This window comes from Carassius carassius, chromosome 46 (genome assembly GCF_963082965.1).
Source record: "Carassius carassius chromosome 46, fCarCar2.1, whole genome shotgun sequence".
Taxonomy (NCBI): domain Eukaryota; kingdom Metazoa; phylum Chordata; class Actinopteri; order Cypriniformes; family Cyprinidae; genus Carassius; species Carassius carassius.
This window is the reverse complement of record NC_081800.1, coordinates 22,792,491-22,811,455: the sequence shown is the minus strand read 5'-3', so window position 1 is coordinate 22,811,455 and position 18,965 is coordinate 22,792,491. Positions and strand designations below refer to the sequence as shown.

Here is an 18,965-nt window from a genome sequence, read left to right as displayed (position 1 = left end):
GATTATTGTTACATTACATGACAGGACATGGATTACAAACATTTTTTTTTTTTTTAAATGTGACATCTGACATAAATACACTTTGGCAGCAACAGACAAAACAAGTTGTTGATATGGCAAAAGTAACCATGTAAAATTGCCTAGAGTTTTTTTTTTATTATTTTTAAAAATGTTGGACAGCAAGAAATGGACGAAACCTTTAGTCTGACATCTCAATCTTATTTCTGAAGCATTTTTCTCTTTTGCCAGTTTAAGACAATTGTGTGGGATAAATTTAGCCAATTATTTATTTATTTGTAAATACTGACTTTAAAAATCTATTTAAAATGTGATGAGCTGTCCTCAAGCTTTGTTATGACGACTATCTGAAACCTGAAATTATAGCCCTTAGTTGTGAAGTACATAGATATGAATCTTTTTAGATAATCGGCCAACATATAAATCAAATATATTATCAAAAGTCTATTAACTGCTGTTTTCTATCATTTAAATATATATTTTCAGCGAGATGTGTAGTGTATTTCTCCATTATAAAATGTATATTTTTGGTAACACTGCCTAACACTGGTAACACATTGGTAGTTTTCTTTAACCATTGTGGATTAACTACTGATATTTTTTTTCGTCAAGGGCAGTATATCCAAACCATCTTCATTGCTTGACTTTTCAAGTAACCTGTAGGGAGAAGATCTCTGTTTTCAAGCAGCATAGTTGAATGCAGAAAACCTGATAGTGAGCAAAATATTAGTATTTGCAAATACTATAAATACTCAGCCATAAATATTTGCAAAAAGTGGGAAAATCAAACCATAGCAGCTTGTAGGTAGCGGAGGAAATGGATAACAGCAGAAGACTATTCTAGATTAACAGTGGATGACGCCACAAAAAAAGAAAAATAAACCAAAATATTGTGTGATAAGACTGATATGACTAATAAAGGAGTGTCTTTCCTCTTTCTCTATTCGATTTGAAAATATAAAATGTCTCACAGCAATCCAATATGGAACATTTAATTTACTTTAGTGATTCCTGTCCTTCTAAAGTCTCCCAGACTCTTCAGTTTTCCTCATCCTAGGACAAGACTTCTGCCATGTGACTTCAAAGTGCCGGCTTTCAACATCACAGATGCAGATCAAACTAAAGCAAACATGCTTTTCTCCTCGTAATAAAGGGTGTATCAAATGGAAGTGGTTTGTTCTCAGTTAGGTCCCACTGTAAGCTTCACAAGGTAGCTGCAAGGTCTCATCAATGGTGACCACCAGTTCTTCAGGCTTAATGGCGCTTTGGCAGTCGGAGTGATTGTATGCAATGCAGCGCATGTCCACTGGATGTGAGAGTTCCCTCATTTCATTCATGCTGCTGCTGATGCAGTTCACCTCACTCTTGCTCCTGCGGTTGTCTGAACGGGGCCCAAACACCCACTCTGATGAGAGACACAGATTACAGATGATTATCAGTGACACTGAGACTCACATGGATCCAGATGGAACATTCACTTTGAGACAGGCAATATGGGTCCACATAAAAATTGATAGGCATTATTCTGGATGCTCATTGGCCAATAAAGCATTCCAGTCATGCTGAAAGACATACCTGTACAGTAACAGCTCTGATGTAAAACAGCTGTTCCCTTTCTGTAGGTCACTTCGACGTTGTGTTGAAGTTATGACACTAGGGGTTGCACATGGGAGCCCAGACACCTCTGACATAATTGAGAAAAGGCCAATGAATTTGGCCAGCAAATTTAGCATAGTTCTTTTTTATAAAAAGAATGTGACTGCTTCCCGTCCTGGCACTTCTACTTCCGGGTATGAGGCCTCAATGTTGTGCAGTGAAGGAGAGCAAGGAGATGTTGTGGGAGCACTTCTGCTGGATGAATTCCCATGGACCTCTAATTTCTCCAACTGCACATGTTCTCCAGTAAGAGTTTCTGGTTGAGTTTGAGATCCCAACTCAGTGAGAGTTTGATCTCTCATTTGGGGCTTGCGATGAGGATGACTCGTCTATCGCAGCATAGGAGGGCAGACCTGACTATCCATAAATGTGACCAGGAGGGACTCCGAGGTCTTTCACCTGCTGTGGTGAATATCATTACGCAGGCTATAGACCAATTTGGTGTTTGCAAAAAGTTATGTTTTTGTGGGTGGAGCCTATCTAGTGGCAGAAAATAAATGACATTTGTAAAGTAGCAGTCTATGGAAGCCATGGGATAAAATAATTTTTAAAAGGTAATTTTATATTTATAATTCAAATTCTGACTTTTTTCTCACAGTTCCAAGATTATATTTCACAATTCTGATAAGAAAAATCAACTCATTCTCTCTTTTCCCCTCAGCTCAGAATCATGAGTTTATAATCTCACACTTCTGGCTTTTTTTCCCATCAGAATTGAAAAACTCACAATTGTTGAGTTAAATTGAGTTATAAAGTCCAAACTAGGAGAAATAAACTTGCATTTGTGAGAAAAAAGTCAGAATTGTGAAATAAAATTGGTAAAGGTTATAGATTTAATTAGTAGGCTATTTCATACTGTAACAACAGGGCTAATACAATATGTCCCCATTGAACTACATATGTGAATATTATGTAGACCTGTTGTTTAAATCAAATTTATGCTTTAAAAGTGGGGTAATCATAGCAGGTTTCATCCATAGTCTGTTCGGTTAAACGTCTGCGTTAAGCTTCAAATGGTGTCTTTGATAACAGTATTCTATAAAAACTTATTTGCATTCCGATTCTGACATCCAAAGGCACAACAATACAATATTGTATTAATTGTTAACACTTGTTACCAGTGTTTTTTCTGCCACCACAATGCTTGCAGCTGCAAGGGACATACCTGTCTACTCCTAATTGGTCTATATGACCTGAAATTGTGCATTTTCATGAATTGGTGTTCTTCCCATGGCAAGGATTCTCTGAAATGTGCTGTCCTGAGATCCTGGCCTGGACATGTGCCCAAGGTTCCCATCACTCCTTCAGGGATCAGGTGGTAACCCCGCAAGCTATCCCACCACAGGAAGGGGACCCTGACCTGTCTCTGTGTCCAGTGCAAGCCCTGCGCATCTATCAGAAACACAGAGTTTCAGATTATCTGAAATGCGATTTGTCTGCTTGGAGGACAGCAGAAGGGGAATGCTGTCTTCAAACAAAGGATATCCCACTGGATTGTGGATGCGATTCTTACAGCCTATCATGCCAGACGTTCACCATGCCCACTGGGAGTGAGGGTGCACTCAACCAGGAGCGCTGCTGCTTTGTCAGTTTTAGTGAATGGGGTCTCACTTGCAGAAATTAGGCTGTGCTTGGTAGTTCTCCCCTTATGTGGAGCCCACCACAGAATCCTTTCCTTTATTACTTCCTTTTGATGAGTCCATAGAATGTATCTCCACGTGACCTCCCCTTCAGGTAGGATGTGGTCTCTGTAGTGTTCCTTTCCTATTTGAAAAAATTAATGCTTCCCAACGTTACAACCAGGACTTTTCAATCTTTTCAAACTTTTATTCTAGTTTTTCTCAGAATGAGAAAAGGCTTCAGCTGGAGGTGACCTCTGTCTTATATGGTGGCTCTCCCAGATGTTGGAGTGTGAGATCATAAGTCTTGGACATTGGAAGGTTACGAGGAGGTGCGATGCATTTGGTCGTGGCACACTGGGCTTGTCAACACCTGCGCCCTCATGGACTTGTAACATAGTTCAGCAGATGTGGTGTTTAGTTTAGCACCTATACTTGCCACTAGAACTTTGACACAACATCCAAGAGACCCACTTAAAGGGAACATCTTGGTTACATATGGTGACCCTCATTCCTTGATGGGGGAAAAAGATATCCCTTATGCCACAAATCTGAACTGATTCTGAGTGGGTTGAGATGCTTCTCGACTCCTCAGATCAAAATGAGTCAGCAAATGCCATACTGGCCTATTTATACCCGGATGTCCAGGGCGTGACAAGCCATGCAAAATTTGCTCGCCAATTTCATTGGCCCTTTCTCTATGTCAGAGGTGTCTGGGCTCCCAACTGCATCCCCTAGTGTCGGAACTTAAAAACAGTGTTTCCATTCCCTCTATCATGGAACAAGGGTTACAATACGTAACCAAGACATTCTGCAGCTGTATATATTATCAGAGCAGCACCCATAGAGACAAATTTTTAAGCTTTGTTTATAATCTCAGACACCACACTACCAGTCAAACACTTGGATTAAGATACTTTTGAAAGAATATCCAAAAAATATTCAGCAGCACAATTGTTTTCAACATTGATAATATTAAGAAATGTTTATTGAGCAGCAAATCAGCATATTAGAATGATTTCTGAAGGATCACGTGGCACTGAAGACTGGTGCAATGATACTGCAAAATTGAACTTTCTCAGTTCTATCACAGGAATAAATTATGTTTATATTAACTTGTTATAATATTTCACAATACTACACAATACACAATACTTATTTCAAACTTTTAATCGGAAGTGTGTACATATGCTAAAATAATGTTTCAATAACACTTTTGGTCCTTAAAATTTTAAATTACAGTGTACAACAAACCAAAAGCCGGTTTTTCTTCTTCCATAACATTAAATGGCAAAACTTAACTACCACATATGCTCACATTTGGGAAAAGTCTTCTCGGATTTTAAAGGATGTTAAAATAGTGCTTCTCAAACTAATGGTTCATTATCCTCGCCACGTTTTGACATCATTGCAGCAGAAGCACAAGATAACATATAACAGCCTGTACAGAATTAGTTTTGGAAAATGAAGAACATTGGAGTTAGAATTATGCTCTACTGCACTGATTCGTACACATGCATAAGCTTTTCATATTTTTAAATTCAAGGCTTTCTCAGTCTCAATTTTTGATAAAAATAACTTTTTGTGAAGAACTTTCATTAAAAAAAATAGTAATGACCCTTATGAAACAAAAATATATTGCAGTATATTGGAAAATATCATGTAATATATTAGGCATAAATTCTTATATATATTTATTTTTTCCAATATATTGCAATATATTGAAAGCGGCAATCATTTGTATATTTTGCAACATATTATATAATATATGTATCATCAATATATAATTAAATGTATTCAAATATATAAAATATTAGAAAATAAAAAGGGAAAATAATATATTACAATATATCACAATATATTTTAAGAAATATATTGGTAAATATATTTTCCTTTTGTAAGGGGAAAACATGATAGGAAGCACAAAACACAATAAATGGCCGTAAACAGCCTCTGGCAGCAGAAGTGAGAGGGTAAACCATAGTAATCTGTACTGACAGTGGTGAAGAAATCATACAAGTTTGAGATAAACATTCATATTCATGTGCAATGCACTCAAGCACACACATTTTATTAACTGATGACAGTAATGTACCAAGACTTTGGTGAGCTATGCACACTTTCAGAAACGCATTATTAAACATCACACATTATTATTCAAGTACAGTCCAAGACTTGATTAACAGGTCTGATTTAAAAAAAAAAAAATCAATAAAACTAAAATGATATGCAGCACTTTTTTATGAAACAAGCCGGATGAATCTCACTAAAACTGTCAACTATATGTCCATGTCATACATCACAATTCATAAAAAACAAATCTGATATTCCAATTAGGAAGCAACAACAGCATCTTTCTGTAATGCTATACACACTACACATTATCCATGAGCCCCAGGCTGCTGTCTGACTACATTAATTAAACACTTTGCAGTTCACCTATTGCGAATTAAAGTGCTACTTGATTAATGATTCAAACAACTCTAATGTGCGTCATCCGGTCTAAATGCTCCATCAAATTGAACACTAACTGAAAATACCAGCCTATATACACAGCCATAGGCTGTATATTAAACGCATTTGTCCTTCGACTTTGTCCACCCTGGAATTAAGATGAGCAAATACAGCAGCAGCAGTCTGAAGTGTGTGAGTTAACTGGCTGATAAGCAGAGCCAGAGCCATGTGATGGCATGAAAATTGCCCAACATACGAATGTACAGTATGCCAATTAGGCTTAACTGTTTCAGATGGACAGGAAAATTAAATTGTTTATTTATTTTTATTTTTTGCTTTCATTTAAATGCAAAAAATTTTTTTTTATAAAAAACATGATTTTCTATTAGACCAATGCACTTTAAGTGCACAGTAGTTTAACTTTTTTCAGTGAATACAAAAGTGAACGCCACTATTCTAGGGTGTTCTGAGTGGATGCTAGGTTGATTCCAGGGACTTCTGGGTCATTGCTAGATGGGTTCTAGGGTGTTCTTGTGGTTTCCCTTAATCCCAACCCTTTAAATTGTTCACCTAGATAAATGCAACTCCTGTCGCTTAGAAAATAAATGAATCAAAAGTCAGTTTTGAAGAAAACTCCAATTGCCTGATCATCACAGACAAGCAGACAAAACGCAAACTAAAGAGGACATCTGACTTGTAAATCAAAATGGTATCTTACTAAAATGGTAAAAGTGAGCTTTCTCCTTGTCTGACCCTGTAGAGAGAAATACTACAGTGAGAATCTCACCAAACAAGTGATCTTTACATTTACACCTCTCAGGACCAACATAAATGAACAGAGCACCATCTACAGAACAGTACTTGGTGTAACCAGGGTTTTTGGAGTAATCTCTCAGGTATTGTTGAGAGCTCCCCTCTCTGCTTTTCCTGTGTGTGTGTGTGTGTGTGTGTGTGTGTGTGTGTGTGTGTGTGTGACCTGCCTGCTTCATCGCTTCAGGAAAACATCAAGATCTTTGAAAAACAAAAGTGAGGGACTCTGAAGGAATTTCATGTAATTATTTTCATTCCCTTCTGGATACTCAATTCTTAAGAGAATTGGTTGAGATGCTTGTGGAGGTGAATGTGAATATACATTGTGACTGTCAGGTCCATTTCAGAGATGCATGTTGGAACTGACGCAAAACTTGTGTACTCCATCAAGGTCCTTAAAAACAGAATATTATGAGTCCATTACACTTACATGCATATGCGTAGATATTAAACATATGAAGAATCCTCCAAAAACACACTTGAGCCAAACTAATCTCTTATGAATGCTTAAATACACCAAAAATAAAAAAAAAAGCACAAAACACACAAACAGAAAAACATTTCACATTAAAAGTATTATATACTGTTAAAGTGTAGCTTAATGGCTGCAGTGAATGAATGAATAAGTTGTGCATGACCTGCTGAAAAACAATAAATGCTTAAAACAACCTTAGATCATCCAGCATGGTCAGGTTGATCTGTTGGCTGGTTTTAGAGGGGCTTCAAGCACTCTGCATGGGAAACCAGCCTACACCAGATCAGACTGTTTGTTTGATTTTTTTTTTAGTGCAATGTACAAAACTGATGCAGACTAAGTTGCATTTCTGTATTTCATCTCACTTTAATAAATACTAAAACTCACAAATATATACTTAAAAGAATTTTTTTCCACAAAAAAACATTGTATTGTTATTCTGTTTGTTAATGGCTGCAATTAATGAACGAATGAATGAGCTGTAAATGACTATGACCTGTTAACGAAAAAGCTTAAAACAAACTTAGGTGGTCTTAACTGGTCTAGCATGGTCAGGCTTATCTGTTGGCTGGTTTTAGAGGGGTTTTTAAGCAATTTTCAGCTGGAAAACCAGTCTAAACATGTTAAGACCTTAGGCTGGTTTTGATTTCTTTTTTTTCTTTTTTCAAAAATGCAATGAGCAAAGCTGATGCAAGACAGAGTTGCATTCTGTATTTCATCTCGCTGTTGTTACTGCATAGCCAAAACACACAAATACACACTTACAGAAAACTATTCCACAATAAAAACGACCATATATTGTTATAGTGTGTGTTAATGGCTGCAATGAATTAATGAATAAATGAGCAGATAAGCATGACCTGCTGAAAAATAGCAGCTTTAACTAATAAACGGTATTGTCAGGCTGATCTTGCTTGTTATGGTGGGGGTCACTTTTTGTTGGTTGACCAGCTTTTTTAAAAAACGAATCATCTGTAGCCTATTTCATTATAATTGCACATAGCCAAAACACACAAATACATTCACAGTGATTTGTCAGTGTTGTTTAATTGATCAAATTCACATTATATTTCCAAAATACACTTACCCACGAACTCATGCACGAGATCCTTCAACAGGTGCCCCACTATCGCGTAAGCCACAGCCACCACCACAAGCGCCGCCATGACCAGGTACAGCACCGCCTTGGGCAGCGCTATCGAGTCCCTCGGCGGCGTCTTGTAGTCCGCGTACTCCTGGTCGCTCTCGGAGTACGAGTACTGAAAGACGTGCTCCAACCCGGACGTGTGATTGGAGTTGAGCGGCGGGTGACTGGCGCTCATGCCGCTCAGGTTAGGCTCCAGAGCCGTCACTATGGTGCTCGTCACCGCCTCCACCCGATCCATACTCTGATGAACAAATCCCGCAGATTTATTCACAAGAGGCAAGATTTGAGAAAGGAAATAGCTCCAGTCCTTGATGGCTGTGGTGTTGCATAAAAACATAATGCCTTTGGATGTTAGCCTATCACTTCTGGTGGACGTGACCTCCGGCATCACCAGTGGACGTAGTTGCGCTGAACAAGTCTCGTTCAGTTTATCCAAATGCGGATATCAGTTTCCTCAGACATGAAATTCCTGGTTCAGTAAGATGCAAATTTTAAAATGATTTGGAAAGAAAGCTGCAGCTTTAGAATGATACATTTCAGAACATTATTCTCAAATTTAGTAGCCTACATGAACACGATATTCCAATGCTATCTCACAACTAATTCGTACGTATTTTACGAGGTGGCTTATTCGTACGTACAAATACACCAAAACGTTCTTTAAATAAAAAATGGTGCAGTGTGATTTCTGAGTAACTAAATAATAAAACATACCTGCGTTTAAATTAGCAGCTATTAAGAACGTTCCCAAATACATATCCTTCCCAAAAAAAAACAACGCATCGTCCAGACTGCACTCTGGGGTTACTCAAAAAAGTTGCCTATTTCCACGTAAACTCGATCATTGCGACGATAGCGTCAATAAAAAGTAATTTAAAAAAATCCATCAGCAGGCTACTGTCGTAACCTACACGATTAATGTCTCATGACATATAAAAATTCCAAATTCACGTCGGTCTCCAAAAGCGTTTGGACAACCAAGAAATTTCCGACGATCGATTGAGTCCATAAAAAAGTCCTTAAGAGTAATAAATATCCCTCAGCGGTCTAACGTTACACGTCAAGAGCGCTGACAAACCGATCAAACGTACCGTCAACGCGTCGGTATTTTCCTCACAAGCTCCAAACACGCGCGTCAATTTTGTATCCTGTGGGTGGAGTATTCAAAGCGAGCGCGTTCAAGATCATAATGAGGGTTGTTTTCAGCGAGTCTAACCCCCTTTTGACCCCGGAAACGAGTTTCGTAGGGTTTTCGCATCCTTTTCTCAAGGTAGCACAAGGACGCCGCGACACTCGCTCGCGCTTCCCGCCTCTGATGAGAGCGCGCGCAGACTATTCCTGAAGGGAGCGCGGTGAGGATGGAATCCTTATTGTAAGCTACTCGAAGGTTTAACTTGCATAAAACACTTCAAACATTAGCTTTTAGGTTTTATGGATGAAATATTCAAGAGGAAAGGACAATTCCTTTGCAGAGTAATAGGTTTGACTTTTTAGCCATTAACTTATTCGTTGAAGGACAAGGTTGAAGGAGACTATGCAAAGTGAAAGGAATAATAACATTTAAACCATCGCCAGCACCAGCAGGGTAATAATGGTGGTCCAGGACCTCAAACCCCCAGGATAAACCACTGTCATTATATCATCCGAACTACCCTCATCTAGCCGTGCGCGCCAAAAGTCACGTGTTCCTTTTTCTGATCACGTCGTGAGATATCCTCTAGCTATTGCGGATAAGAGATGAGGAGACTGAGTGAAAACATCAATCCTGTGTTGACCCGTGCCTTGCGACTCCAAGAGCTGGAGAGACAGAGATAAATAGGCCATTTCCTGAGTAAGTTTGCATGTGAGTTTTGAGATATCTGAATTTATTCTCATATACTGTAGGCTATATAATATATATCTAAATTAACTGGTATTTACTCAAAATATTATGCAATATCATTGAATAAACCTAAATAAATTAAAGGGACTGTTCACCCAAAAATAAAAATTGTCATCATTTACTCACCTTCAAGTTGTTTCAAACCTGTATAAATTTCTTTCTTCTTTGGCACACACACACACAAAATATATTTTGATGAATGTAGGTAACCAAACAGAGTTAATACAACTCAAAACTCCCCACATTAGTAATGTCACCTGAAATAGCCAATGCTACATTATAAATTGGATTAGTAATTAGAATTAATAATAATAATAATTAATAATAATTAGTAATTAGATTATTAATGGCCATTCGTACATTGATTTTTCCCCAAGACAAATAAGACATCATTATGCTCACACCTTTTACTTCCCAAAAGAAATTTGTCATGGATAGAGATTTATAGCACATTTTTGAAACAACCCAGTTCATGAAAGAGCATTATTTTTAAGAGTAATGCATGAATGAAGAGGTAGAGCTGTGCCCTTGCTGCATGACTGCATTGTCCTATTTAAGTATGAAATCCTTCAACCGTTTGGTCAAAAGTCAAATGGCAAATTTATTTGACCAAAACACCATTATGCATAGTAATGGTTTTGTATTTAGGTCAAGATCTAGGTTTAAAGTTTAGTTTAAAGTCATACATTCTATTTCAGTATTTCTTCAGTACATCTTTCAGAAAAATACACTTAATATCCTTAAGTAATTTTGCCAGTCAAGTGAATATATCTTGAATGTTTAGACATTTGTACTGGAGCATAAATTTACTTTAATATATTATTAAATCACATGTCTCTGACATCTAAACTAAGGTTAATAGTTTTTCTAACTAATTTATTTTAGCACAGCAGAAAATCTGTGTTGACCAGTCAGAAATGGAAACATCCCATTTTAAAACTTTAAAACTTGTGACTGATGTTGGACACCATCCACCATTAGCTAAAGAGTTCAATGCCACTGACCCTCACAAGTCCTTGTTCATATACATCTGTAACCCCTTTCATTTTTTTTTACTTTTTTCCTGTTTTTTTTTCCTGGTTGCGGGTTTCATGATAAATATCAAAAGACCATTTATTAAAGCTTGGCTAAATGCAGCAGTGCTCCATCGGAGATCTGTCCTCTTGTCTTCAGGTGAGATTAAAATCCTACAGTGAAGAAAAAACATGTTTTATTACATTTTTCTGCATATTTAGTTGGGTTTTTTAACCACACCCATTGATTTTCTTATCATCATCAAGATATGTCTTAGAAATGAATTAATTTTATTATTACTTTCCATTATTTCAGTATGTAAAGTTGATTGCATGCCACAACAAGTTTACAACGAACACTAGAGCTAACCAGTTACCACCTCAGAGAATATGGTGTTGAAAAGAGATGATTTTTTACTCTTTGATTTACTAAAAGTAAAGCTAAAATCTAGTGAGATGTGTTGCTGTATAATATGATGCCTTTACAGGAAGGCAGCATCCTAACAGAAAGAACTTCATTGTTTGGACACTACTGTACATATGCAGCACTTCCATTAGTGTTGAGCTTTATCATAACTCAACATTCCAATATGCATAAAGCTTGTGTTCTTTGTTTAAACAAAGTTGTACTGTTTTAATACAGTGGTCTGTAACACTGAAATCTCTGCAATGACACAATATATTCACATTAATCTGTCAGATGGAAACCACTGCATTGCAAGAATAAAACTCTCTCTCTCTCTCTCTCTCTTGCCATCATGCAGTGAGCTACCTCAGAGTAGATTAAAGGTTTCCCATCTTCTCAGGGCAATCATTTTAAAGTCATGCACAGGAAATTTAGATATTCTGGGTGGATAATCTGAGTTGAATGGCTTATTCAAAAAACATTCTAATCTTCTTAAAAAGTGTGCTAATTTCAAGCGTTGCCATGTCAATTGAGGTGCAGTTCTCCAGATGTGCAAACTACTGAATTTGTTCACTCAGTATTGGTATGACTGGTCATTTTGGCAGAGGAGCAGCACTGAACATTAAATTGATGATCGATATCCAGTAATGAGTAGCCACTAGAACCATACAGAATACTCTGATTTCAGAGGAAGTTCTGCTAAGTTTCACACAGAGTTTTTAGCAAAATCTAAAATTAAAATGATTAAACATAACACTAAAATAATACTGGTTCTGCATGTGCAGAATTGGTGCCTGGACATGACCTAGTAAAATAATACAAATCTGAAATTGGGTGACTAGCAATAGTGCAACAAATATCTAAAATTTAATGAAATATCTATTAGATTTAGTATACTAAAATTTAAATCCATGATTTATTCCTTTCTGAGGAACACAAAATCTTAGTATCTTATAGCATGGTTTCAGAGCTATAATTTTATTATCCTACCTATGATCATTTAAATAGTTTATAATTCTTCATTGCATGACTGATCTACACGTCAATTAAAGAACAAACAGGAAAAAGGCAAACCCTTAAATGTTTATTGCAATTTAATCACATAAGACCTCTAGAGTTTTACCTTCATCCAACAGTTTCCAAGTCTGGTTCTTTGAAAGAGTTTGTTCCAGACAGTTGTTCTTTAAGCTCTTATCAGGTTTCATTCATAACCTTTTTGTCCCAGCCTGGAATGGCACATCTGGGTGTTTTGTAGATCTAGGCCAGACATTTCATCATCCAAGTCCTCAGAGGAGATGATTGTCACAGTCCCATAAGGACATGAGTGCAGCTTTGCTGTTTTTCAGCTCTGAGCCTGTAGAATCCAGATAGAAGACAAGACAAAAGGTCTGGAGGTCACAAAGAGGTAAATATCACATTATATTAGTGCATGTCCTAAAGGCTGCATAAAAAGATCTGATAATGCAAATTTACAGAGCATGTAAACACTCAAACCAATGTTCACACTGCAAAAAAATGTTTTTCTTTCTCAGTATTTTTGTCTTGTTTTTCAGTATAAATACCTTAACATTCTTAATAAAAAAAATCTGCCAGTAGGCTATGAAAGTAACATAATTTCAATGGAAAACATTTATTATTCTTCCTATTGGCAGACATATTTTCTTGTTTTAAATGTAGTCACATAATTTTCAAGTATTTATCAGAAAAAAAGAGACTTGTGTATTTTTGATACAGTGTTCAGATATTGATACTGGAAAACAAGATGATAAACTGAGGATGATCTTTCAACATTTCTCCTTTTCTAACACAAGGTTGAGTAAATTATGGAAAAATTTTCATTTTTGCATGATCTAATCCCTTACACAACTGTATATTTATACAGCGTGCTGTAATATCTAGGTGTGAGTGTATCAACTGTGCTTTAGGTTTGAATTTAGCATGAGGTGGATTGTGCGATTCATTAAAGGTATAAGTGAAGCATTTGGTAGGTGCTTGTGATTCTCCAATCAGAGCTAATCAGCGCAGATTCATATGGGTAGTCCTCACGAGTGACACACGCAATGAACAGTCACAGTTGTGCGGAGCTGCTTATCTCAGATCAAAATGCTCTAATGAAAAATGCTCCATACTCACTACAGTCCTTTAAATCAGGTATGATCTTGGATGGAGTAGCACATGGCATATTGTGTGAGCGCACGCGTGTTTCTCTCTCTTTCTCTCCATGTCCTTTTTTTCTCTTCCTGTGTGTGTGTGTGTGTGTGTAACATCCAGTGGTCTAAATTAATTCCATATTTCATTAAAGTGCTTCTAAGCTATGTTCCTCAAACATTCTGGTTAGAGGTTGTTCTAAATCTCTACACTGTACGTCTGTTTCTTCTAGGGAAGAGATTTGGAGAATTTTCAGCAACATTTCACTTGGTCACCAATGGATCATCTGTCGTGAATGGGTGCTGTCAGAATGAGAGTCCAAACAGCTGATAAAAACATCACAATAATCCACAAGTAATCCACACCACTCCAGTCCATCAGTTAGCATCTTAAGAAATGAAAGGCTAAATGTTTGTATTAAACAAAGCCATCAAGACGGTTTAAATTTCAAGAGTTTCTTCTCGCCATAATCCATAATAAAGCTTCTCCCAATAAAATAAAAAAGCCAATTTTCTGTTGTCCTCTCAACATCAAAATCCACTGACATATTTGTTTAGAACTGTTCTGAACTGTTTACACTTCTAAACGGTACTTGATCTAGCAGAACATCTAGTGAGCAAAGTTGTCTAATACCAAAAACCCATTAGTCTTGTCTGATACCCAAAACTGTATCAACAGAAGAGCAGATCCAGGAGACAAAATAATTATGGCAAAAAAAGAGAAAAGATAATTTTAGTTGTTCCAATGCTTAGACTTCATCTGACCAGCACAAATCCAACATGTGTTATTATCAGATGCACAGAAATTACAACAAAAAAATAGCCTATTATAGGCCTACCACAAGCCATGGAAAATGACTGACCTGTGATGTTAAAAACCTTGAAAGGAAGATATTCTCTTATCTCTTACTCACGAACGGAAATATCCCTCGAAACCACAAATCATAAGACTAAATAACAATATATATTTTTTTTTTAATTATAATATAAATGACTTATCACTGAATAAATCGATGAAATTAGTATAGAAATGCTTAAAATAATTATTAGAAATGTTATATGTTTAAATGGAAAAATACAATTACAAATAGAGTATTCTCTCAAAACAAGTCTTAATGAATTTTTCCTTAAGTAAATGTTTCAAAGATATTATTACTGGATAAAATACTCCAAAAAACATTTGCTTGCACTAAAGCAGTTCAAGTGTGACATTTCGTTTATGGAGAACCTAAACCTAAAGCCTAAACTCAGCTAAAACTTAAATGTTATTGAGCTCCTGCCTTTGCAAGCACTGTTATTGCTTTTATGAAATGTAAATCTGTTTGCATTTTTCCATGTCTCCATCTGCAATAGCTGAGAGTGAGCTCATTGCTGTGCAGTGTAAACACAGTCAGATGGAGAGCTTGTTTTTCCTCTCGTGTAATGTTTCTGTTTAATTCTGTGAGTCTTCAGGTGAGCTCAGCATTAAAGCAGATTCAATTTCAGCGCCGCTGTCTCACCGCATCTCCATTAGACACCATTTATGACGTTCATTTCACGATGACCCAGAGGGCTCTAAAAATAGCATTAATGTCTGATGGGGATTAAGTCTTTGGGAACATGCTGAAGTGGTGTCATTTAGCCCTGAAGACTTTAACTCAGGGTAAAACAGGTAAACAGGTAAACAAGTAAACAGGGCTCCGGACTAACATTTGAGAGCAGTTCTACAGATGGTGGCACCAGGAGGAGATTTGATTGTGCTGGGGTGGTGGTGTGTGGGGGTATTAATAATAAAGATAATTTAATCATAAAATTATTATTGTTTTGCTTTATTACATGTAGTTTCTAAAAATATTACTTTTTTTTTTATATATATATATTTTTTTTTAAAATAAACTTTTTTTAAGTTTATTTATTGGTGTAAAGCACTCTGCTTGTGTTGGGAATCTTACAAAATGTACTTTTATTAACAACAGTTACGTGAAAAATGCAATTTTTACATGAAAATAATATATTCAATGTACCATTATTGTTCTTTAGTATTATACAGAACTGACTGATAACTTAAGTGATTATAAAAGGAACACTCTTTGTGAATATTTTTTTTTTCAAGGCACTGTGCAAAAGGTTTACAAAATTAGATTTCCTGATGATTTGAAAAGTGAAGTGACATTCAGCCAAGTATGGTGACCCATACTCAGAATTTGTGCTCTGCATTTAACCCATCCGAAATGCACACACACAGAGCAGTGAACACACACACACACACTGTGAGCACACACCCGGAGCAGTGGGCAGCCATTTATGCTGCGGCGCCAGGGGATGATTTTATAATTTCAAAATATAAAGCAAAAAGTAGAAATGAACGACTTATAAGCCAATAACTGCTCTTCTGCTGCCATCTACGGGTTATAGCAATTTTATTTATTTTTTTTTTATAAAAAAAGATTTCTTTGTTTCAGCAAAGTATATTTTGGTCATTCCATTAAAATAACATTTAAAGTATATATATATTTTTTTTTAGCTTTAAAGTTCTTAAAATAGTTGTGTGAAAACCTTGAATTTCAATGAAAGTGCTTACATTTACATTTAATCATTTAACAGACGCTTTTATCCAAAGCGACTTACAAATGAGAACAATAGAAGCAGTCAGGTCAACAAGAGAACAACAACAGTATACAGTTTTTTTTTTTTTTTTTTTACTGAAAAGTGCTAGTATTAGTTGGTTAATGCAGGCAAAAAAGATGAGTTTTTAGATGTTTCTTGAAAATGAGTAAGGACTCAGCTGTACGAATTGAGATTGGGAAGTCATTCCACCAGCTGGCAACAGTCCAGGAAAAGGTCTGTGAGAGTGATTTTGAACTTCTTTGGGATGGCACCACAAGGCGTTGTTCACTTGCAGAGCGCAAACCTCTGGAGGGCACATAAGATTTAACCAGTGAGTTTAGGTACGTTGGTGCCGTGCCAGTGGTCGTCTTGTAGGCAAGCATCAGTACCTTCAATTTGATGCGAGCAGCTACTGGTAGCCAGTGTAACCTGATGAGGAGAGGAGTAACATGAGCTTTTTTTGGCTCATTGAAGACAACCCTCGCTGCTGCATTCTGGATCAATTGCAGAGGCTTGACAGTACATGCAGGAAGACCCGCCAGGAGAGCATTACAATAGTCCAGTCTGGAGAGAACAAGAGCTTGGACAAGAAGTTGGGTGGCTTGCTCTGACAGGAAGGGTCTAATCTTCCTAATGTTGTATAAGGCTAACCTGCAGGACCGGGTCGTTGTAGCAATGTGGTCTGTGAAGCTTAACTGATGATCCATCACAACTCCTAGGTTTCTGGCTTTCCTCGAAGGAGTAATGGTTGATGAGCCCAGCTGTATAGAGAAGTTGTGATGAAGCAATGGGTTAGCTGGAATCACCAGGAGTTCTGTCTTCGTAAGGTTAAGCTGAAGGTGATGGTCATTCATCCAGCTAGAAATGTCACTCAGACAGGCTGAAATGTGAGCAGCTACCGTCGGGTCATCTGGCTGGAATGAGAAGTAGAGTTGGGTGTCATCAGCGTAGCAGTGATAAGAAAAGCCATGCTTCTGAATGACAGATCCTAATGACGGTATGTAGATGGAGAAGAGAAGTGGTCCAAGTACTGAGCCTTGAGGAACCCCAGTAGCAAGGTGTTGTGCCTTAGAAACATCACCCCTCCAAGACACACTGAAGGATCTGTCAGAGAGGTAGGATTTAACCCACAGGACTGCGGTTCCAGAGATGCCAATCTTTCTGAGGGTGGACAGGAGAATCTGGTGATTAACAGTGTCAAAATCAGCAGACAGATCCAGTAAGATGAGTACTGAGGATTTTGAAGCTACTCTTGCTAGTCGCAGGGCTTCAGTAACCGAGAGCAGAGCAGTCTCAGTTGAGTGGCCACTTTTGAAGCCAGATTGGTTGCTGTCCAGGAGGTTGTTCTGTACAAGGAACATAGAAAGCTGGTTGAACACAGCTCGCTCAAGTGTCTTTGCAATGAATGGAAGAAGGGATACTTGTCTGTAGTTTTCAAGAAGCGCTGGATTTAGAGATGGTTTCTTGAGCAGTGGGCTTACCCGGGCCAGCTTGAATGCTGAGGGAAATGTTCCAGAGTGAAGAGAGGAGTTGATAATGTGAGTAAGCGAAGGTACGACTGAAGAAGAGATCTCTTGAAGGAGGTGAGTGGGGATCGGATCAAGTGGACAAGTAGTAGGATGATTGGACAGGAGAAGTTTGGAAACGTCCATCTCTGAGAGTGGGGAGAAGGAAGAAAAACAGTGTGCGTCGGTCATTGTGAAGTTGTCCTCAGTCTGCGGTGTGGAGAATTGGTCACTGATGGTTCTTGTCTTATTTGTGAAGAAAACTGCAAAGTCTGAAAATAATTCAAACGCTTCTCACTGGATCTCGCAACGTTATGCTATAACGCCCCTCGAGATCAACACTGTTTCCTGAGTAAACCTGTTCTGAGTTCAGACCAGTTTGTTTGCGCTGCTCTCAATTATTGGTCTGAGCTGATAGACGATGGTTTCGTTACGCTTTTGTTTCATTTGCCATTTGATGTTTCTCATATGCCACAGAAATGGCAGCACTTATGAGTTGGACTACGCAGTGGTCGCACTAGCGACCGCTTACAAAATTTTGTCGCACTGGCAGAAAAAAAAATGGTCACAGCTCTGTGGAGCCCTATTGAGAGGAAACATATTCAGGTTTCTTTTATGTTCAAGTGCACTAGAACCAACTAGTTTATATTCAACATCTAGTGATTCGGTTGCTTGAGTGTTTGCTTATTAAAAAGACAACACAACTTAAACTATGATAATCAAAGAAGAAATTTGACATTCAAAACATTCAAGTCTAATTATGTCACAATGATCAGAGCTATTATTTGTAAACAGCCATCGTGATTCACCATTAATCAATTTATTGAAATGCTAACGTGATGACGCTATTCAATGGAAATGCATGCACATAGCCTACAGTAGCCTACTCTTATTTCAAGGCCAACTTACAACATTCACATTTCAAAGCACCTTCATTTCTCAGAGAATAAAAGAGTGTTTACTGTTGTATAATTACTAAACCATCAACCTTGATTGCAAGAGACAACTGGCTTCAACACAGAACATCAAAGGTAGAAAGAGCTTCATAGGCTCGATTATTAATATAGCCTATGCACTTATAAAACATTTCTATTTCAATATCAAAGCATTTGAGAAACACCCCAATTGAATTAAAACAGGTCGTCTCATCAATAAAAGCACTTTTCTGACCAAATGTGTGCATTTAAGCATTCCTAAAGCAAAATCAGGAAAATGAATGAAATCAAAACAAACAATAATGTTGTAAC

General features: G+C 37.3%; 1 protein-coding gene across 1 annotated transcript; it reads right to left on the bottom strand.

Moving 5' to 3' along the window:
- Positions 1-289: 289 nt before the first annotated feature.
- On the bottom strand, positions 290-8,954 carry LOC132129250 (uncharacterized). The gene is made up of 3 exons (XM_059540766.1): positions 8,894-8,954; positions 8,120-8,648; positions 290-1,423 (listed from the first exon to the last, which is right to left on the bottom strand). Exons 2-3 carry the CDS (start codon positions 8,565-8,567, stop codon positions 1,203-1,205), a joined length of 669 nt encoding a protein of 222 aa, XP_059396749.1. The 5' UTR covers positions 8,568-8,648; positions 8,894-8,954; the 3' UTR covers positions 290-1,202.
- Between the last annotated feature and the right edge of the window lie 10,011 nt (positions 8,955-18,965).